General features: G+C 42.8%; 2 protein-coding genes and 1 non-coding gene across 4 annotated transcripts in view; all 3 read right to left on the reverse strand.

Annotated features, from left to right (window-relative positions):
- Dhx9 (DExH-box helicase 9) overlaps window positions 1-582 on the reverse strand; it is a 38,647-nt gene extending 38,065 nt beyond the window's left edge. For both annotated transcript variants that reach the window (XM_074047284.1, XM_020169516.2), the window contains exon 1: window positions 448-582. The gene's annotated coding sequence lies outside the window, so the exon portion shown is untranslated. The remainder of the gene's footprint in view (window positions 1-447) is intronic.
- Window positions 583-3,749: 3,167 nt separating this feature from the next.
- Npl (N-acetylneuraminate pyruvate lyase) overlaps window positions 3,750-23,439 on the reverse strand; it is a 55,189-nt gene continuing 35,499 nt past the window's right edge. Inside the window, exon 12 of the mRNA XM_020169528.2 lies at window positions 3,750-22,321. Coding sequence (XP_020025117.2) covers window positions 22,137-22,321 — 185 coding nt within the window. The 3' untranslated portion in view covers window positions 3,750-22,136. The remainder of the gene's footprint in view (window positions 22,322-23,439) is intronic.
- On the reverse strand, window positions 16,987-17,093 carry LOC141414295 (U6 spliceosomal RNA). Its single transcript, XR_012439356.1, has one exon. It is a non-coding gene; the product is annotated as a U6 spliceosomal RNA (small nuclear RNA).

Genomic DNA, 23,439 nt, shown 5'->3' on the forward strand with positions numbered 1-23,439 from the left:
ACCAGTGTGGCGGGCAAGGGCTGTACCTAACCGGTCCTACTGCATCCGAAATGGGGATTGCACCGGGTGCAGCAATGAAGACCCTGGGCGCGCGCGGCGCGAAGCAGCGGCCGCCAACTTCCCTCGCTCCCCCTCCCCCTCCTCCCAGCCGCGACCGCGGCCCTCCGCGTGCCAGGCCGAAAGAGGAAGCGGGCTCTGCGCGCGGGAGCCGCGAGTCGGGGGAAAGAGAAGGCGAAAGGCCCAGGCCTCCCGCGACTGCGCAAGTGCGCCACGATCAGCGCCGCACACAATCCGGGCACCCGCCGGCCGCTCGCCCCCTCCCCCACCCGCCGCCGCCGCCGCCGCCGCCCGCGCCTCGCAACAAAGCCGGCAGCAGAGCCGCGGCCCGCCGCCCTCCTGCCGGCCCCCGCCATGCCCCGTATAGTAGCCAGAACATCTTCCCCTTACCGGCCTCGGCTTCCCGGTGTCCGAAAACACAGCCCTCTTAAGACAGTTGGTGGCCCCGGCCTTCCACAGCGAGAGCAAAAGAGCGCACCACCACACGCATGGAGGCAGCGGCGAAATGGCTCCCGACCGCGGCGGCAGGGGGCGGGGTCAGTGGGCGTGCGCATGCGCAGAAGGCGACCCCGAGGGCGCGGCGTCCCGAGGGAGGGGTCGGGGCCGCAGCCATTTCCCGCCGCCAGGGAGAACCGCTGCTCCCCGTCGCCCGCGCAGGATCTGCCGCTTCCTGTAAGACGCTCCGCGCTTTTGCGCATTGGAGGCTGCCGCGGAGGGCCTGCAACATTTGATGCAGCCCAGTGTTTTGCAGCTTCTATCCTAAAGACGTATGGTACCCGAAAATATTCCACCCCGAGATACATTTTTTGGGTTTATATTCGGAGAAACTATAGACAGGATTAATTCTGAAGGGCTGCCCTTTTGCAAAAGATATTTACGTGTACAAAGGAAATCTGCATTAGTGAAGCTCCTGCCGGGAGCTAGGCAGGAGATGGGGGCGGGGGTCCTCACACCTGGCCCGGCTGGATTTCCTGGGAGACGCATCTGCATAACAAGAAACCTTCGTTCCTGATGTTTGTCCTCCTCTTAACCTTGCCTGGACCTCCATCACCTCCCTTCCCTCAAAAACAAATCCCGATCCTCTTGCTGAGGTCTGCATAATCTTCAGCTGTGAAGCCGTCCTTTGTGTCACATCCTTTGCGACCCATTAGCGTGTTTTTGTGGTAGCAGAGAGCGACCCGGGACTTTGTGCCTGCAGAACAAGCAGAGAGCATCATGGTGCATCCCAACCCCGGCGTGTTTTTGCACGTTAGTAGACTTGTGGGAGCCGGGCTTGTTGGTGTGCACGCCTGCAATCCCAGTAGTCTGGGGGTCTGGGCTGTGACGCAAGACCATGTCTCAAAAAACCATTTGTTTTGTTTTTCCCCGTTAATCTGTCTATTGCCACTTCATTTCGTAGATTACAATTATCTATCTGGTAGAGTCTTTTTCCTAACATGAATGAGGCCTACAAGGCCTCAAGTCAAATCAGCCTCTCCTACTCCATTTTGTAAAGAACTCCATCTTGTCTTGCCTAAACTGGTTTTTTTTTTTTTTTTGGTGGTATCAGGGTTTGAATTTGGTGCCTCATACTTGCTAGGCAGGCCAGGCAGGTGCTCTGTTTGAGCCACTCTACCAGTCCTCTCTTGTGATGGGTTTTTTGAGATAAGGTCTCATGAACTATTTGTGCCCAAGGCTGGCTTCAAACCCCCATTCTCCTGATCTCTGCCTCCTGAGTAGCTAACATTACAGGTGTGAGTCACCAGCACCCAAAAGAAACTGTTTTTCTAAACTCAAGCGGAACCTCACATATCTTGTTGACAACATATTTGACCTCATGATGTCATAAGAAAGATTGTACAAGGTAACAACTGACCTGGAAAACATTGAAAAACTGACCATTCCAGCCACTTCCTGGAGGATCTAGTTGAACCAAAAAAACAAGACGTCAGCAGTTATATTCCTTCTATATCTTAAAAGTCTATAAACCCCAGCCTTAACCTCATTCTGGGCAGATATCTCTTTCTATCAGCCTTGGATACTTGGAAAGTGAGTAAAACTTTGCTTCTGCTTCAATTCTTGTTTTTCTGTGAAATCTTTTACTCCTCGCACACTGGCCGCAGGGACTAGGACCGAACAAAGCCCTGGATTTCATTGCCAGGCACACAAACAAACATCAATCTTCAGAAGGAAAAGAGTAAGTTTAGAACTTGCCAGACTTGGGGTGAAACTCAGTGATAGAAGGCTTGCCTAGCATGTAGAGGCGGTGGGGGATGGGAGGGTTCTAGTACCTTGACTGTTACCTTTGCCTTCCCTGCCTAATCCTTTCTCTAATCTTTTAAGAACCCATCCCTTTCACATAATACTCTAAATCCTAAAGAAAGGCCTCGGTGTTGCCTCCTCAGCTCATATGAATTGGCTTCAAAGAAAAGACAATGCAGATGCAGGGCCTGTCTTCAATAAATTCTTCCACTAATTTCTGTCTCCCAGGCCAGGAGCCAGTGACTCATGTTGGCAATAATGGCACTGATGGGTTTCAGTTCTTACTGCACCCTTAAGCTTCTGTCTCCCAGGGTCACGGTCCTGCCTCAAGTCTAGCTTGAATTCCCCTTCTGCCCCAACCTCCAATCAGCATGAACCATAAGATCCTAACCAATCAGTATTTAAGCACCTGCTTCTCTCTCTCTCTCTCTCTCTCTCTCTCTCTCTCTCTCTCTCTCTCTCAGCTTGCTCCCTCTCCCACCTGGCAACAAAGAATCTCTTGGCCAGATCACTCCTCTCTGCGTGGTCACTTTTGGGGCCTACAGCTCATACCTGTAATCCTGACTAAGGAGGCAGAAATCAAGAGAATCTTGGTTCAAAGCCTGCCCTGGGCTATTAGTTCACAGAGACCCTATCTTGAAAATTCCCATCACAAGAAAGGGCTGGTGTGGAGTGTCTCAAGTAGTAGTCTGCCTAGCGAGTGTGAGTCCCTGAGTACAAACCAGTGTTGCCAAAAAAAAAAAAAAAAAAAAACAACTCCCAGTTTTATGGAAGAGCAGCTAGTAGTACAAATTTTAGATTCTGGAAACAACACTGCAAATAAATAAAATAAACCTTCCCTACAAACCTCTGGTAAGATTAGGTGCTCTTCAAAGCAATCTTGCTGCTAATTTGGTAGGGTTATTCTTTTAGCAGCACTGAGGTTGAAACTCAGGGCCTCTGGCTCGGTAAACTGTTCTACCACTTGAGCCACAGCTCCAGCGGGTTATTGACATGATTAAATGAGATGGCAGGCTGAAGGCATAGCTCAGTGAGAGAGCTCAGCCTGTACAAACCCTGGGTTCATTCCCCAGCACCAAACAAATAAATAAATGAAGAGAAGCTTATATCAGCCCTTGGCATATAATAGATCTTTGATAGGTGCTTTGTAATGATTCTGCGCTCTGAAAGCCAACTCTTGAAAGATGGAACTCTTGAAAGATGGCAGGGACTGCTTAGCTAGCCAAGATAACTCAGGCAGTACCTGGAATACTGTAAGTTCTCAGTAAATGCTAGTTTAATGTATGAATACAATCTGCAAGTTTTCTTGTAGTTGTTTGTTTGTTTGTTTCTGCTTAAATTGAATATCCTTTTGTTTTCCAGGTATTTGGAATAATTGCATCTTAACCTTTATGACTGTTAAATTTTGAACTCTCTTGCTTCCCATTGTCAATTAATTCAAGCTCCAAAACTGAAATCAAAAGAACTTTATTTGTGGTCTTATGAATTACAATTCAGAAAACACATATTTAGACAGCACTCATGAGTAATTCTGAAGGAGATAGGGATGCTGATTTATTACAAAGCAGTGGACTCAAGCAGTAAGTGTGCTTGCCTAGCAAGCTCAAGACTTGAGTTAAAATCCCAGTGCTACCAAAAACAAAACAAAACAAAAACAGAGGCTACATGATAGAAAATAAAGAATGTACAAACTTAGCCTGGCACCAGTGGCTCACACTTGTAATCCTAGCTCCTCAGGAGGATCATGGTTTGAAGCCTGCTCTGGGCAAATAGTTGAAGAGACCCTATCTTTTTTTTTTCTTTGTAGTACTGGGGTTTGAACTCAGGGCCTACACCTTGAACCACTCCACCAGCCCTTTTTTGTGATTGGTCTTTCTGGGCTGGCTTGGAACCGAAACCCTCCTGATCTCTGCCTTCTGAGTAGCTAGGATTACAGACATGAGCCATCAGCACCAGTGTGAGAGACCCTATCTTGAAAAAAACAGTCACAAAAGAGGACTGGTCTAGTGGCTCAAGTGGTAAGAACACCTGTCTAGCAAGTGTGAGGAAGGTTCTGATGACTTGAAGATGACCAATTTTATCTATGTGCCAGTGGCTCACACCTATAATTTTAGCTACTCAGGAGGCAGAGATCAGGAGGATTGTTGTTCAAGGCCAGTCTGGGCAAATAGTTTGAGACCCCCTATCTTGAAAAAACCCATCAAAAAAGGGGCTGGTGGAGTGGCTCAAGGTGTAGGACCTGAGTTCAAACTCCAGTACCAGTTACAGAAAAATAACTAAAGCAAAAAGAGTTGGGAGTGTGGCCCAAAACAGCTAGCAACTCAGCTCTTTTATGAACTTGCTCTGACAAAAGCAATTCTGTAGCAATTAACATTTTCGTACCCTTTTTACTGCAGGGTTTTTTTTTTTTTTTGTACTGGAGTTTGAATTCAGGGCCGAACACCTTGAGCCATCTACCAGCCCTTTTTTGTGATGGGTTTTTTTAAAGATAGGATCTCATTGATTTGGAACCTGAGATCCTCCTGATCGCTGCCTCCTGAGTAGCTAGGATTATAGCCTTGAGCTACCAGCCCCCAGTTATTTTTCAGATAGGATCTCACATTTTTGCCTAGGAGCCAGTCTCCGACTGCATTTTCTTATCTATGCCTCCATGAATAGCTGAGATGGGGCTCTTCCTAACTTTTTGCCCAGTTGGCCTCAAACAAAGATCCTCCAGATTTCTGCCTCCTGAGTAGTTGGGATTACAGGAGAGCCATCATGTCTATCTTTGTTATGTTTTTAAACTTAAACTTTCTGATCCCTTTAAAACATATTTGCAAGGTGGGTGTTAAAATCCCGGCACTTGGAAGGCCGAGGTTATGTAACCTTGGAATTACACCAGAGTTCTGGTGTAACTAGAGTTACAGAGGTTCAACCAGCGGTTCCACATGTGAGGTCCAGCCACTTGTCCCAATATGCCAAATAGATCAGTAGAGGTGAAGGTCAGAGAAAGGAGATCTGTTGTGTACCTGACACACCCTGGGGAGAGGCAAAGTAAGCATTTTAGCCCATCATTGGGGTACAGACATGTGCTTCAGGTTTAAATAGAGGAAGAAGTGGAGCAGGAGGAAAGGTATACATACAGGAAAAAGGTAGCCTGGTTGACCATTATCTCAGTTCTGGTTCTGCAAGGAGTTCTGGAGGACTCGCTATAGCTTGACAGGAGCGATCAGATTTCCATGAGATGACTATTCCTGCTCCAGGGTACAGCCTCATCTTTATACTTGATTGTCCTAATGGGATGGGGGGAGGTCTGTCCTGGATTGAGGCTGTGCTGCTCCTTTCCTTGGGGGTATTTTCAGTTCCTATCTATAAAGATGTTAACTTGATTTGTCCTGCCCTTTCTGGAACCCAGGGTGATTACAGGAGAGACAGATAGAAAATGGAGGCAGGGATGGTAAGCTTTTATCCTGGTTCAACTTGTGGGCCAAGAAAAAAGCCAGTACTTTTTAGCAAAAGCAGTTTCTAAGCCCAGCTCATGCCTGTCCTAGCTACTCAGGAGGCAGAGATCAGGAGGATCGAGGTTCAAAGCCAAGCAAATAGTTCTTCAGACTCTATCTCAATAAAACCCATCATAAAAAAGGGCTGGCGGAGTGGCTCAAGGTGAAGGCCCTGAGTTCAAGCCCCAGTACAGAAAAAAAATAAGCAGTTTGTAAGTATCTCTTATAGCAGGAGGATCATGAGTTCCAGGTCAGCCTGAACTACCTAGTGAGACTCCATCTAAAAAAAGACAAAGCAAAACAACAAAAAAGACAAAGCAAAACAACAATAACAAAAAATAAAGTAAAATACATAAACAGAAAAAATGGTTATTCATCTCAAACACCCCCCCACCCCACCCCTGTGGTGCTAGGGATGAGCCCAGGGTCCCTGTATGCTAGGCAAGTGCTCTACCACTGAGCAACCTCTTTAGCTCAAAACTCAGTTGCTCATTTTTTTAACTCCTTAAAATTAATCTTTTTTGAAAATTTTTATCACTTTTACATCTACTTACATGTGCATACATTGTTTGGGCCTCACACCCCTCCACCCCGGCTTCCAGGCAGAACCCATTCTGCACTCTTGTTCTCCAATTTTGTTGGAGAAAACATAAGAGATAGTAAGAAAAACAAAGCATTTTTGCTAGTGTTGGAATTAAAGACCCTGCGGTGCTGAAAACAGAAACACAAGAGAGAAAATCTTGACAAGGCAATTTCTCTTGATCAAGAGGGTGCAAGCGTGTGCTCGCTCCTGCTAAGCAACACACGAGCACAAAATGGCCGACAGTGGCTCCTCCTTATACCCCTGGCAGAGTTGTACCTGCCCCTCACCTGGGATTTGTCCAGGTCAAAGGTTCACAATCTCCCTCGGTTGGCTAAAAGACTTAGGGGATGGGTTAGGACATGCAGTTTGGCGGGCAATGGAATTGTACATAATCCAGAAAAAGAAGCAAGGACCCTTTAAACATGCAAGTCACCTAAGATGGCAATCTGAGGAATTTTAAATAATCTAAGAGAGTAATAAATACTTTAATAGAAAAGATCATTTTTCTTACACTAGTTTGAGATAAAGATAGCTATACAGAGAGGTTCCTAGCATTGCTTCCATGCACTTGTGTATTATTACCCACATTGGTTCATCTGTACCAGACCTCTTCACTACTTCCTACTCCCCTTCCCATAGTGGCCTCTGTCAGTTTAAGATTATTTTATTCACTCCTCTACAGTGAGCACATCAACCACATTCAAGTTTTAGGTTTCCTTACCTTTCCCTGTTCCTCCCATGCGCATTCTCCCCTTAGCATGTGACCCACGTCCAATAATATTACTGCATTTGTTTTGGGTCTATAATCCGAATATGAGGGAGAACATGTGATTTTTGGCCTTCTGAGCCTGGCTGACTTCACTTAAGATGATGTTCTCCAGTTCTATCCATTTACTTTTGAATGACATTTCATTCTTCTTTATGGCTGAATAAAATTCCAGTGTATATCAATACCATATTTTCTTAATCCATTTCAGTTGCTCTTGCAACAGGGTCTTTTTAATTTTAATGAAAAAATTAGGATTTTTTTTGGTCTTTTTCAGTTTCTGCTTCCTATAGGAAATAACATGCTGGGAATGGACACAGTTCCCCTGGGAACCCTGGCCCTTGGTACAGGAGGAGGATTTATCTCTCAGTTCCACTCAGTGGGCCACAGCTGAACCACATATGCATATTTTATTCTATTCTGTTCTATGCATATTCTGTAACACTGCTATGGGAAAGGCAGAGACAGACTGAGAATGGCTTTCTCCTGTTTTGGACAAATCTGTAAATAAATCACTTTTTTCCATTTTATAAATTTTGTAGCATTTTCTGTTGATGTGAGCTAGCAACCTGACCCAGAGCCAGGTCTTGTGACTGGTCTCCAGGAACACTTTTTTTTTTGAGGTACTAGAGCTTAAATTCAGGGCCTACACTTTGAGCCACTACACCAGCCCTTTTTTGTGAAGGATTTTGTTGAGATAGGGTCTCTTGGACTATTTGCCCAGGGTGGCTTCAAACCACAATTCTCCTGATCTCTGCCTCCTGAATAGTTAGGATTACAAATGTGAGCCAACTGTGCCCGGCTCCAGTAACACTCTTAAAATCAGAACAGTTTAGCATTTACTCATTATTTTCTTTTCATGTTTGCTTTCTGTAAGAGTAAAATCTAGGGCTGGTGAAAGTACAGCTCAGTGGTAGTTTCTGCTTAGCATGCCACGGATTCCATCCCCAGCATTGCCAGAAAAAAAAAAGCAGGGGAGGGCAGAGATAAATTGTTGAGAAAAAGACCTCAAATTTTTATTTCTCTTGTACCCTACAGTGTATTAAAAGTAGCATGCATCTGGAAGTTATTTTATTTATTTTTGGGCAGTACTGGGATTTGAACTCAGGGCCTCACACACAGGTGTTCTACCACTTGAGCCACTCTACCAGTCCTTTTTTGTGTTGTGTCTTGATTTCTGGTTTTTATTTTTTTATGCATCATTGGGGTTTGAACTCAGGACCTCATACTCACTACGCAGGTGCTCTACCAGTTGAGCCACTCCACTAGCTAAAGACAGAGTCTCCAGAACTATTAGCCTGGGCTGATCTCTGCCTCTTCAGTAGCTAGTATTATAAGCATGAGCCATTTATTTTCATTTATTTTCTTTTTTTGGTGGTACTGGAGTTTAGAACTCAGGGATATCTGATAATTACTAACGATAAGGGAGACTCAAGTAGCTTAAATGCATCACTACTGTTTTGTAGTAGATATTAAACACAACAAAAATGTCAACATGTAAGTGCAAAAATGATCTTTAGATTCTTAGGGTTAAGGTAATTTTGTTATTCAGGCTTTCCTTTTCCTCCCTTCCTTCTTTTTTTCTTTCATTTTCCTCTTTCTTTCCTTTCTTACAAGGTCTCACTATGTAACTTAGGCTAGCCCCCATTATCCTCCTGCCTCAGATTCCCAAGTACTGGGATTATAGATACATGCTCCGCCACACCCATCTTGAGTTGGTTCTTAATTTAGACTGCACCTGAGACCTAGAGTCTCCAGGATACTGCATCCCATTATCTTTGTAGGCTGACCTTGGCAATGAGCACCTTCTAAGATCTTCCTTAAGGTTTGCAGATGAAGCCTCAAAACATGCTCCAGAAGTACAGAAAGTGGACAGATTTCAAAACAACCATTATGTGGTCTCAGCAGGTGACTAGGAGACTTCAGATTAGTAAAGCAGCACAGAGCCAGGTAGGACTTTTTTTTAAGCTTAATTAAAAAAATCAGAAACTCTTTCTAAGAATTTGGAATGGTGTCAGTTGGGTGTGGTACTCCACACCTATAATCCCAGCACTTGGGAGGCTGAGGCAGGAATATGGGGGTTCAAAACCAGCCTGGAATACACAATGAGTTCCAGGTCAGCCTAGGCTATGTAGTGGGCCCATGTCTCAAAAAATGGCATTGAGGGGCAGGCCAAGTGACTCAAGTGGTAGAGTGCCTGACTAGCAAGCATGAGGCCCTGAGTTCAAACCCAGTACCAAAAAAAAAAAAAAAAATCAACTGAACTACTTAACATTTCAAATTTATCTTTTAGGCTGGAAATAATTTATGAAAGACTTGACTTAGTTCCTGAATTTGGTGGAAAATAAAGACCAAAGATATGTCTTTAATTGAATGTGTGGACTGTAGAGGGAGAGCTGACAAAGTCTCATGTCATTTGTTACTTCTGCCAGTCCAACAGACTGAGACAGATTGAGGCAAAGTTTCTGGCAAAGAGGAACAATGGTTTTAACTAACATCCACCACTGAAATGCATGATGGGAAGTTGGGGACGATGTTTTGATACATCACTTAACTCTAAATAAGCAAATGGTAGAGGACTGGGAATGAAATAAGAATGCCTGCTACCAGAACTAGGATTTATACAGATCATGGTGTCTTGAGAGGGGCAGCATTGGCAACACTGCTTGGTGGGCAAGAGCTCTACCATATTTTGCTCTTAGTTTCTTTTTCAGATATGGTCTTTTTTTTTTTTTTTAAAGGCTTCATCCAAATGTAATGTGTCTGACATTTTAAGTTCTTAATTTAAACAAGTCGTATATGTACCAAAGCTGGGACCAATAAGTATTGGACTGGCAATTTTCTTTTTTAAAAAATTGTTTTATTTTTGAGTTATCATACATTAATAACATAAGAGGATTTTATTGTGATAATTCCATACATGCCTACAGTGTACTTTGAACACTTAGTGTAAGGTGGTTTTTATTTTTGTTCTTGGTTGGACTGTGGTTTGAACTCAGGGCTTCACACTTGCAAAGCAGGTACTCTACCACTGGAGCCACGCCTCCAGTCCATTTTGCTCTGGCTATTTTGGAGATGGAGGGGGTCTCAAAAACTATTTGCCTGGGCTGGCCTTGAACTATGATCCTCCTGATCTCAGCCTCCCAAGTAGCTAGGACTCCAGGTGTGAGCCACCAGCACCCAGCTTCAAAGCGATATTTAACAACTATATTAAAATGTGTTCCCAACCCTATGGTCATTAATTCTAACAACAATCACCAGTAACGATAGCTCGTGGCAGTTGAGTTATCTGATCATGATTGAAATAAGCACAAAAGACTTTGGTGTAAACATAAAAGACTAAAAATCTGAAAAAAAAAAAGAAAATGTAGATTGAATGTACAATTTCTACAAAAAGTCTCAGCTTGGCTGTATTAGTTTTCTATTGCTACATAACAATTGCAGTAAGCTTAGTTGTTTAACACAATAACTATCATTTCACAGTTCTGTAGGTCACATTTTTGAAAGAATTGTAAAACATTACAAAGATTGTGACCCTGTTTGCTATGATGCTAAAATATCTGATGTGGTTGGTTAGTGGGTTAGTGGTCCATTAACTACAAAGTAAATGATGGTTTTCCTGTCAGAAGGCGGAAAAGAATGTGCGTACACACGCATGGAAAAAAAAAAACTTGGAGGAAGAAATCAGAAGGGGTGTAGGCTAGGCTGTGTTCTTGAGAATGTGAAATGCTACACAGATTGGGCCTCCCCTCCCCCATCCTCTTAGTAGCCAGTCATTAACCATTTACTGGCTCATCTTTGACCTTGTTCTGGGGTGTGGCTTCTCTGTTTCACCCTGGCTGTGAGTCTAAGCAGGCCCCTCAGCTGCTCTAGATTCAGCCTTCCTTTCTCTGAAGTCAGGGTTGGGGTGGATGCTAGTCTTTCAGTTCTGGCCTTCTGTCCTGCAGGCTGGGAAGCCTGACAGTGAGTTGTGCTGCTACTTTTCTGGGGCTCAGCCCATGATGGGGGACACTGCTTTCTGTGGAACTCGGCTGCTAAGTTTCCAAGGCTTTCCATACTTCAAAGAGGCCTTCAGTGGTGAGAGATCCTAGGCCTTCCAGGCTGGTGACCCTTGACTATTACCTATTTCTCTCTGATCTAGCTTTATGTTCCCCTCCAGGGATGAGACTCCCAAAGCAAATGCTGTGAGCACCACCATCCCTCAAAAATGAGGAGTCTGGAGTACCTCTGAGAGCAGGGTTCTGTCTGTTTTCAGACTTCTACTCAACTTCTCTTTCTCTGTATCTACTCCAAATGCCAGACATACCCAGGTTCTGTTCCCAGCACTCATACACACTGTACCTGGACAAGCTTACTCTTCCATGATTTCAGCTACCATCTATATGCTGATAAACTCTGCTGTGGACTGCATGTTTGTGTCCCCCCTCCACCAAATTCTTACATTAAATCCCCAATCCCCAATATGATGGCATTTGGAGGTAGAGCTTTGGGGGACATAACTGGGTTTAGATAAGGTCATGACAATGGTGTCCCATGATGAGATTAGCGTTCTTATCCAAAGAAGACAAGGGGCTAGTGGAGTGGCTCAAATGGTAGAGTGCCTGCCTATCAAGCATGAGGCTGTGAGTTCAAACCTCATACCGTCAAAAAAGAAAAAAATGTTATTAAGAAGAGGATGAGAGCTGAGCCCTGTGTCTGCATTGTCAGGGCACAGCAGGGAGTCCCTCTGCAAACCAGGAAGAGGACCCTCACCAGGAGCCCCATTAGCCAGAACCTTGATCAAGGAACATCCCAGCCTCCAGAGCTATGAGAAATTTGTCAACGAACAACAAATTTTGGGCTCCGGTTCTCTCTCATCTCCCATCCAGGGGAAACATACGGCCACTCTTGTGGTGAGAAACGAAGGCCTCTGGCCAGCAGCCAGTTAGGAAGTAAGGTCTGCCAACGCTCATGGGTGAAAATAGAAGCAGATCCTCCAGTCCCTGCTGAACCTTGACATGGGTGAAGCGCTGGCCAATACCTCAACTGCAAACCTTATGAAAGATATAAGCAGAACCCAGCCAGCTAAACTACTCCTGGATCCCCAACCCTCAGAAACCGCGAGTTAATAAACGTTTGCTGCTTTGTACTGCCAGTTTTTGTGTGGTAAATTCAAGTATCTTCCACATGTAGCTTCTGTTGATTTTTTTTCCCCTAAATATCATTCATTCCATTCCCTCCTCTCTATATGTACTGCTGTAATATGTAGCTTTAATTGGTAAAGCTAGGGCTTTACCAATTGTGTAACTGGCTACCAAGTTTACCTATTCCCAGTTTCTCTCTTCCAGTCTACTCATCACACTGCTAATACAAAAAGTTATGCCAAATACCTCCTTACTGCATACATACATAATCACTTCAAGTCTTCCAATGATGGTGACTCTTCGTCTGTTGTTTTTTTTTTTTTTTTTTTTTTTTTTTGTGGTACTGGTGTTTGAACTCACATACTTGCTAGGCAGGCGATCTGTCATTCTGCCAGCTCTGTTTTGTGTTGGGTATTTTTGAGACAGGGTCTCTAAAACTATTTTCCTCAGACTGGCTTCTAACCATGATCCTCCCAATCTCTGCCTCCCAAATAGGATTTCAGGCGTGAGTCACCAGTGCCCTACTCATCTGTGCCTCTTTGACCTGCTGCTCCTGTACTATCACTCAGCAAAAGGCATTCTCTCACTGTGTTAGCCACTGTTGCAGTCACACATGTGTCAATTAAGAACTTGTAGGTACTGTCTCTACCCTCTGCTGCTAGATGAGAGAGCACAGTAAAAAACTATCAGCCCAGTGATGGATATGCCAATTACCCTGATGTGATCATTACACATTGTATACATGCACTGAAATGTCACACTGTACCCCATAAATATGCACAATTACGGTGTCAATTACAAATATAAAATACATTTAAAAGTTTTCTAACCTAGGAAAGAATATGAGGATGGCATCAATCATGATCTAAACTCTGATAATAAATTCAAGTTTTCATCTCAGTTCTTGCCTTTGGTTTAATACCCTTTTCAACTTTATTTTTCCAGCTACTAGTTAAAAGAACTATTCGCAGTGATACAATATTCTCTCTGTTGTGAAAGAACATACTGCATGCTTTGAATTGCTACAAAACTAATGATAAGAAACATTCCACTATGCTTACGATGTGCCAGGCGCTATTCTGAGAACTTTTTCACGTATTCAAGTAATCCTCATAACCCCAGGAAGTAGATATTGTAAGTCTTGTGTTATAGATGAAACAGCTGAAGGACTGAGAGATTAAACATGTTGTAGGCCACACAGCTGGTAAGTGGTGGAGCTGGGATTTGAACCCATGCTGTCTGGATATGAGGCCATGTTTATAACCACAAGGCAATCTGCCCTCCCACACAACTATTTTATACTGTTTACCATTTCACATCATACTGAACCCAACTTTCTACTACTTTAGTGAGTCTCTGGGCTCAAACCTTAGGGACAACCCTGGCTGAGGGGTATTATTAAAAGTGGTTGTATAGTTTTGAGATTCTTGGTATGAAATACTGTCTGGTTATTACCCAGTTAATATTCATATTCTGGTTCTGACATAGATCATATGTGACTTTGGACAAGACACTTTACTCTCGTTGCCATAGTTACTTCACTGTTTTTTTTTTTTAATGTATTTATTTATTTTGCAGTACTGGGGTTAAACTCGGGACCTTGTGCTTGCCAGGCAGGTGCTCTACCACTTACGCCATGTCTTTAGGCCTCTCATTTTATTTATCTTTTTGGTGGCACTGAGGTTTGAACTCAGAGCCTCATGCTTGCTGAGCTCTTATCACTTGAGTCACTCTGGCAGCCCTTTTTTGTAATGGGTTTTTTTGAGATAGGGTCTTGAAAACTATTTTCCCAGGGCTGGCTTTGAACTATGATCCTCCTGATCTCTGCCCTCCTTAATAGCTAGTATTACAGGCATGAGCCACCAGCGCCAGGCTATCACTCTAATTTTAAAAGTGAAAAGATGGTATATTTTATCACTTCTAAGACTTTTGAAAGCCATTTGGGTATTTCTGATGGCACAATATACTTTGTCAGTATAGATGCCAATTTAGATGTTAATCTCTCTCTCTCTCTTTCTCTCTTGGCCTCCAGGCTCCACCTGCACCCCACTAGGCTCCCCTTTGTATTTCCCTTCCCTAACTTTTAATAAACTCCATTTATACCCACATGTCCTGTCATGGATTCTTCCCCACTGGATACAGAGAATTGGAAATCTGATCACAGACTGCACCAGCACCACTAACAATACCACACTTGAACCTCTTTTTTCTAAAAAGAAACAAAAAAAATACAGTATCTGAATTATTCTTTTCCTTGCTATATATTTATGGTATTATGCCCATATTATTAAAGGCTGAAGTCCCACAAAGAGTAAGAAAGACAAGAGCTGAATAGACAAATGATGTGGGGTGAGCTGTAGTAATCAGTATTTCCTAAAGCACAAAAAAATTACATGCTACTGGGGTTTGAATTCAAGGCCTCACACTTGCTAGGCAGGTGCTCTGCCACTTGAACCATGCTTCCAGTCCATTTTGCTCTGGCTATTATTTTTTATTTTTTTTTGTCTCTGGCTATTATTAATACTGTTTTTTGGAGATGGGGTTTCTCAAACTATTTACCTGTGCTGGCCCTGAATCTCAATCCTCCGGACGTCAGCCTTCCAAGTAGCTAAGATTACAGGCATGAGTTGCTGGTGCCCAGCTCTATGTGCCAACCTTTAGGGACATTCTGGAACTGGAGTTTTGGACCCAAGGCCCAAACTCCTGGATTCCTCATGCCAGGTCTGATCACTCGCCTCTAAACACCAAATAAAGAGGCATGGATGGCAGAGAAAGGAGGTTTATTACACAACCTGGGACACACCATGGGAAGAGGCAGAGTAAGCACTCAGCTCATCTTCAGCCATCTTCAGGGTACAGACATGAGCTATAGGGTTCAGTAGACAAATGAACTTGGGGCAGAGGACAAAAAGTATGCATAATTAAACAGTTCAGTTAGTTACTGGTTGGTCATTATCTCAGTCCTTGTTCTGGGAGAGGTTTTGAGTTGTTATCTGGATTCATTGTCAACTGGTCCTTGGGGAAGTCTACTGTTATGGGTAGCTTCTGTCCCTTGTCATGAAGATATTATCATCTATCTTTCCTAGAATCCAAGGCGATTGCAAAGTGGCTGCAAAGAGAATGGCTTAGAGCAAGGCAGAAATAAAATGGAGGCAGAGATGCCATGCTTCTCCTGCTTTTAGTTAATTCATGGGGACAAGAAGGACTCAGTGTTTTTCAGCAAAAGTAGTTTAAGTACCTCTTATAATACCAATTCAGAACATCCCAGTAAAGGATATGCATTTCACTCACTAAGCACAGTTTTGTTAATGAAATATCAAACTATAAAACACAAAGCCTATCAGAAATAGAATCTGGATTATCTTCTAAGATTTAGGTTTTTTTTTTGTGGTACTGGGGTTTGAACTCAGGGCCTCACACTTGCTAAGTAGGCACTTTCCCATTTGAGCCACTCCACTGGCCCTGTTTTGTGTTGGGTATTTTCAAGATAGGGTCTCACATGCTGGGTGCCAGTGGTTAGGGTCTCACATGCTGGGTGCCAGTGGTTCATGCCTGCAATCCTAGCTACTCAGAAGCCAGACATCAGGAGGATCATGGTTTGAAGCCAGCCCAAATAGTTTCTATTTAGAAATAAACCCAACACAAAAAAGGGCTGGTGGAGTAGGCCCTGAGTTCAAACCCCAATGCCAGGAAAAAAAAAAAAAAGAGAGCCTCATGAACTATTTGCCTAGGCTGGCTTTGAAACTTGAATTTTTGATCTCTGCCTTCCATGTAGGTAGGGTTATAGGGGTGAGTCACAGGCACCTGCTAGAACTTACGTTTTATTGCTTGGTGTGCCTATGTTATCAGTGAATATTTACCTTTAAAACAACAAACAAAAACAGGCAAAGCATGACATTGGAAGTAATTTTTCTATATCCATTATGTAACAGATAAAAGCTGCTTTTGCGGAAAAGCACTGACTCCTTCCTTGAGCCCGTGACTTAACTAAAAGCAACATAGAAGCTTGGCATTCGTGCCTCCATTTAGAATGTCTCCTTCATTGTGAGTCTCTCTTTCCTGTAATCACCTTGGGATAGGACTAATTAATAACATCTTTACAAGGAAAACTACCTTCCCAGGAAAGGGAACAGCAGAGCCTCCACAGGACAGACCACCTGCCAGGCAGCAGACTATCCTATTGTAACAAAGCCCCACTTGGCCAAGTCTAAGATGATGAGCAACCAGACCACTGGTGACTACCACCCATGACCACCAGAACATACCTGCTTAATAATTATGCATGCCTCTTCCTCCCTGTCCCTAATTCTTCCCCTACTTAAACCTACAGTGCATGTCTGCATGGGAAGATGGGCTGAAGTGCTTCACAGTGTGCCATGCCACATAATAAATATTTTTTCTTGGTGGGTTTGGTGGCTCGTGCCTGTAATCCTAGCTACTCAGGAGGCAGAGATCAGGAGGATTGAGGTTCGAAGCCAGCCTGGGCAAACAGTTTGAAAAAATCTAACATAAAAAAGTTAGTGGAGTGGTTCAAGGCATAGGTTGTGAGTTCAAACTCCAGTACTGAAAAAAATAAATAATAAAAGTAAAATAAATCTCTTTTCTCTGCACTTTGCCATCACTTGGTTCTTTATTTGGTGTCCTGAGGCAAGCAATTAGATTTGTGGAACCCCTGGAGTTGGAATTGTGGCCTAGAACTCCAGTTTCAATTATGCCAGTTTCTTTTTTTTTTTTAATTTAAATATGGAACTCTTCACTAATTTGCATGTTATCCTTGCACAGGGGCCATGCTAGTCTTTTCTGTATCGTTGCAAGTTTAGTATATGTGCTGCCGAAGCGTGCACAATTATACCAGTTTCTACTGTTAGAGATAAAGTCAGTGGTGGTCCATTTTCAAGGCAAGGCATTTAACCCTGGCTGCTTGCATATCAGCTTGCAGATGTTGGGGGAGGGTGAACTGATAAGGAAACTTAAACTGGGAGGGGTAAATCATGGTAGAATGAGGAAATAGGTAAAAACTGTGTATGTACCAGAAAGCATGTATCACAGGGAGGACTTCCCTGCCACAAAGGAGTTGGATATCACCTAAAGCCTGCTTATAAAATTTGAGGCATCCCAAGAGAGGCATATTTTAAATAATCCAATAGAAAATCTAGACAACTAGGGGAAAGAAGTACAACCCATAATCCTCAGCCAATGAGGAACTGGGGGAGGGACTTGTGTACTGGAGAATACAGTGCTTCTTGTAACCGCTTTGTGGGTGTCTGCACCAGACACCTAATCTTGCAAGACCACCATTAAAGTCTCCCTTTCACTGTACTCCATGTGTCTCTGAGTCCAGTCTTTGAGTTTGGATAGGTGAGCATATTTCTCACATTACTGAACCACTTGTCTGCCTGCATGTTTTGTGGTTACCTATCTAGAAATTTGTTCACATTCATAGATCTTGGCAACTGGCTTAGTCCCACTTCTACAGTTATATTTGCTTTCTCTGCCTTAACTTTGTAGGGATTAAACTTTATCTTACCGTTTGGCCTCCTTCTTTGTCATGGAAATGCCATATTCATATTTGCTTTTATGGCTCCCATATCAGGATGAGGGGTTTTATTTTCCATGTGTTTGTATATTTGAGCTTACTTTATTGCAGCTTTCATTGAGACTTAACACATTTCTACAAGGTTATGGGATTTTTTTTTTTTCAGTGTTCAGTAGTATCACATATCCAGAATTTCTACTTTCCTACTGGATACTAGTATAGAATGTGTTATAATTTCATGAATGAACTCCTTTAGAAAGATTTCAGTAAAGGTAAATGGGATTCTACCAGTCACAACTTTCTTATTGCTGTGGCCAAAAACCTGACAGAAACAACTTAAGGGAGGAAAGATTTGTTTTGCTTCACAGTTTCAGAGGGTTCGGTCTACGGTCACTTGCTTCATGTTCTGGGCCCACTGTAAGGCAGAACATCATGGCGCTAGGATAGTGTAGCGGAGATAGTTCTCATCCCATGGCAAGGTAGGAAACAGCGTGGAGCTATAACAGGAAGGGCAGGACAAGATATAGCGCCACGGACATGCTCCCAGTAACCTCCTTCCTCTAACAGGCCCCACCTTCCACAGTCCCATCACCTCCCAATAGACTATTATTATTATTATTTTTTATTTTGTGGTGCAGGCATTTGAATTTAGGGCCTACACCTTGAGCCTCCATTAGCCCTTTTTTGTGAGAGAGTCTCGGGAACTATTTGCTCCACACTGGCTTCACATTGCGATCCTCCTCATCTCTGCCTCCTGAGTAGCTAAGTGTATTCTAATTTTGAATCTATCAATGGATTATTCCATTCATAATGCCAGAGCCCTCCTAATCTAATTGTTTCTGGAAATGCCCTTACAGACACACAAAACTGTGCTTTACTAAACTCCTAGGCATTTCTTAATTCAATCAAGTTGACAAATCAAAATTAACCAGCACAGGGATATAACCACCTAGTAAAAGAAAATGACTCTCAGAATGGGATATAAAGTATAAATATGCCATATTTAGAAAAGGAACCTAAAACTAAAGATTCTAAAAGTTTGAAAACGGATGCATTAAATGAAGTTAATGCTGAAAAATGCTGAATATGATTTAAAAAGGAAAAAAAACCCCTGCATTGCTGTGCTGTGGAAAATAGTAAAAAAAAGGCCTCCAAATAACAAAAAACGAAGAGTACCACTGAATCCAGTGAACCCTGAGGTAAACACCTGTTAATTCCAGATGATTTGAGTTTCCTTTCAATAAAGGCTGCCTGGGCTAGAGCAGACAAAAGTTACACCTTCAGCAACAAGTGAACACCAATAGCAACAACAAAAACCAAACTAAGCTGGGCTCCTGTGAGCCACACATTTATAATCCTAGCTACTTGGGAGGCTGAGATTAGGATTGTGGTTCAAGGCCAGCCTGGGCAAACAGTTTGTGAGACCCCCATCTCCAAAATAACCAGAGCAAAATGGATTAGAGGTGTGACTCAAGTGGTAGAGTTCCTGCTTTGCAAGTGTGAAGCCCTGAATTCAAACTCTAGTCCTACAAAACCAAGAACAAAACCCAGCTAAACCAAACCAAACAAACCCAGAAAAGGAACTCAATAAGGAAACTTGCCTGATATAAACTAGATGCTGAGTAGAAGTAAAAAATACTTTCTATAATATCAGAAGCAAAAAACAAAACAAAAACTCTCAAGCCAACTATTTTATTGGATCCTTTTTTTCTGTTTTACTATATATCTTAGAACTGTTCTGTAGCCACAAATATACATGTACCTTTTTGTTGCTGTTGTGGTACTAGGTTTGAACTCAGGCCTTGAGTTTGCTGGGCAGTCACTCTACCATTCTAGCCAAGTCCCTAGCCCTTCAGCCAATTATTTGAAAGTAGTCAGCAGGGATGAACTGCCTAGAAGAATTAAAACCATACCCTTCAGTGGAGTGCATCTTTCATTCAGACTTCAAATAATTCCTCTAAGTAGTAAAACTCTATAGAACATAAGGTCAAAAAAAAAAAATCACAAATGTGAAGATTTACATTTCATGGGCTGTAAGAAAGAGTAATAGTGGGGATGAGTTTGAAGGACATAATGGGCTTGGGCTGTAGTCACTCTAGAAAGTCCCCTGAGAGCAGAGATTTTCTGTGCCCTTTGGATGATCATGAAGAGGCAATTTTTCTTCAGTTGTGGCAAACAGCCTTTCTAGGAAAGTATTACTCACTACTCTCAGCCCTCTTCCTCCTCCCCACAGCATTTTCCTATGTCTTTGAATAAACCCAAGAACTCCTAAGTGCAATCAGCCCCTGAAATCACTTTTTCCCCCTCCCATCATTCCCAATGGGCTGATTTTTAGATTTCTATCTTGAAACAAAGAGGTTACAATCCAGAACATACAATGAGCAGTTGAATGTTAAAATTTATAGAGACAAACTTAGCCCTATCTTTAAGGTCACTGTATAAGGGTATGACATCCTCAGAACCAAAGAATGAAACAAAAACTCAGCTTTCAGGAAATTAACAGCTATAAAGAAATAAAAGCTCAATGAGAAAGAATAGAATATAAGCTGACATAAACCATTGTGGTTCAGTTTCTAATTCAGATGATTTAACTCCTAAAGGAGGTAAAGAGAAAAACATTCCCAGGCAAAAAGAGGGGAGAAGATAGAACAAAACTGATATGAATTTCAAATAATCAGAGACATTATGAGAACAAAATCTTAAGTAATTAATAGACTGGATAGGTTTAAAATCACTAAGGGGTGGCAGTGTACTTTCTCTTTACAAATCACACATGAGGGTTTGTTAGAAGACACATTAAAGAGCTGGTGACATGATAGAATGAAAACAGCTACGTAGAGGGCTGGAGATGTGGCTCGAACCATAGAGCGCCTGCCAGGAAAGAACAAACCCCAATACTGTCAATCCTCCCCCCAACAGAAAGGTGACAGAAAATAGATAGAAAAAGCCCAAGTAAGATGTTTGGGTCCTTTCCAAATCTTTGATCACTTAAAGAAAAGTGACTGTTTGAAAATGGCAGAATAGCAGCGCATCAGTGGCTCACACCTGTAATCCTAGCTACTTAGGAGGCAGAGATCAGGACAATCCTGGTTCAAAGCCAGCCTGGGCAAATAGTTCCTGAGACCCTATCTTGAAAAAAAGGCCCTTACAAAAAAAGGGCTGGTGGAGTGGCTCAAGGTATAGTTCCTGAGTTCAAACCTCAGTACTACAAAAAAATTTATTGAAAAAAAAAGGTTCTATCACTTTGCACACCACCATACTGGGCCCAAGCTTTCCTTCACATGAATCCTTGGGGGACAAACTACCTCCAAACCACAGCAGCACCCTTTTATATACAGGAATTGAGCAAGCCCTCACTTGACTCTATGTTTTCAGAGAAAACTGTGACGTGAAAATTAATCTGAAAGCAGAGTTCTAGAGTTGGTCTGAGCAGCTGAGTGAGCTGGTGTAGTTGTGTTGTAATTTGGCATTAAAGTTCAACTCCCTGCCTAAATACAACACAGAGTTCTCCTAAACTGTAAGCAAATATTTATTAAAATGAAATAACATTATAGTGTTTAAAATCAGAAAATTTTAAAATAAGGTTAAGAACTAGAAATCAAGTTAATAGGAGCTCCCAAAGGCAGGGGAAATTAATCAATTTTACTTCTTGATTGTATTTTAACCAAACAGGAATTTCTCTACAAAAAGTTTGTGAGATGAATAACTTAGGTTCATGATTCCGTTTTTTTTGTTTAGGTGGTGAAACTGAGGTTTGAACTCAGGGCTTCATACTTGCAAAGAAGGCACTCTACTACTTGAGCCATGCCTCCAGCTTTCATGATTCCTTTGAGAGGGATTTTTTTTTTTTTTTGGTGGTATGGAGTTTGAACTCAAGAGCTTCATGCTTGCTAGGCATGTGCCTTACTGCTTGAGCCATGCCTCTAGACCTTTTTGCTCTGGTTGTTTTGGAGAGAGGGTCTCACTTTTTTTCCAGGATGGCCTGGACTGAAATACCCCTATTTTGTGCTCTGTACATAAAATCCCATAGCTGGGATGACAAGTATGCACCACCAGGCCCAGCTTTTTTCCATTGAGATGGGGTCTCATGAACTTTTTTGCTCAGGCTGGCCTGGAACCACGATCCTCCTGATCTCAGCCTCAAGTAGTAAGGATTACAGGCATGAGCCCGACTCCTTTTAGTGTTGGGTTTTTTTTTCCCCTTCACAAAGTAAAAGGTTGTAGGTTGATTGATGTGAGATTTGATTTTCGAGGAGAAAGTTTAGTTCAAGGTCATCTAAAAAGTCCCTGAGGAGGAGGCACTATTCAAGGCGGATTAGGTGTCAGTGTACACACTTTGATTAGAGAGGCACTAGCCACAGGCTTCCAAGTGTCCATCCTTCAAACCAGCAAAAGAGAGGAAATTCAGGCTCTTCAGTTTAGCTTCAGCATGATCAGTAAACTCCCTGGTGGCTCTCTGCAGAGGAAGCCGGGGTGGCCCCATTGGAATCCCAGACACTATTGTCATGATGGCTTTGGTCTGTGACACTCCAAAACCTAGACAGGAAAAGTAAATGAAGAACATCTCTAGTACTGTCCATTTCCCCACAAACATCCCTAAGAAGAGGCTATATGCCAACAGTGATTACTACAATAGGGTAGGTGAAATAAAAGATAGGAATGTTTCTAGTCAATACAACAGATCAAGTAGACACAGGAAATCCCTCTTCCTGCTGTAAACCCATAGAAATGCTGGAAAATGTTAACAAATTGATAAACTGTAAAGCAAAAAGAGGGGTTGGGGAGTTCAGTGGTAGAGTGCTTGCTGAACATGTGTGAAGCCCTGGTTCAATCCCCAGCAAGAAGATACTGTGCATTGCTAGATAGGGTTTAGCTCAAGTCTGCTCAGAGGGCACTGAGAAACAGAAAAGCACCACTTCTGGTGTCTTGTGACCCATTGCTGTTGTTTTCGTGTTGCTGTCATAAAGCTGGTACAGGAAGAAAGATAAAGCCTTGAGCCTGTACAGGTGAGAAGCTAGAATAAAACTCTCCATGTAAAACTGGTGACCAGCCTTCTATGAAAAGAAATAAGAGACAGTAATGGACACCCAGTTCATTGGCCTGAGGATAAAGAGACAGGAAGGTTGACTTTTGCCAGGACTGTGGGGGGAAAATCCCTTGTGCAGGAAATTCTAAGCCTGTGTCACTGGTGAATGCTGGGTCCAAATTTGCACTGCGCACTTGGTATAGGTACCAGGCTATAAAACTGATCGGATGACTGCTTAGAGCGAGTGGAACTAAAGTGTCCCAACAGCTAAATGGAAACCTGCCTACCAACCTAGGGGACAGCGGGCCATCCAGGAAACAGCTAGAAATTACAGGAAGCCCTTCTATCCACAGATTAAGTACCTGTGGTTTTGATCAAGTGTGGTCAAAAAAATGAATACAGGACATTTCAAAAACAAAAAAAAATGTAAATTCCTGTATGCATATTACATGGCTCAGTTGATGCAGAGAAGATGTCAGCCAGTCCCACCTTATCAGTTGTGTTTAAATCCTTGTGTAACATGCTGAGTGTTTCTCTGCCCTGTTTCTCTGCCCTTTGGTTTGTGGAAATCTGCCTCCCAAAAAGCAAATGGTGCCCACAAAGCAAAGTAAAAGTGAATGTGTTTAAT

Source organism: Castor canadensis, chromosome 11 (assembly GCF_047511655.1).
Source record: "Castor canadensis chromosome 11, mCasCan1.hap1v2, whole genome shotgun sequence".
NCBI classification, from domain to species: Eukaryota; Metazoa; Chordata; class Mammalia; order Rodentia; family Castoridae; genus Castor; species Castor canadensis.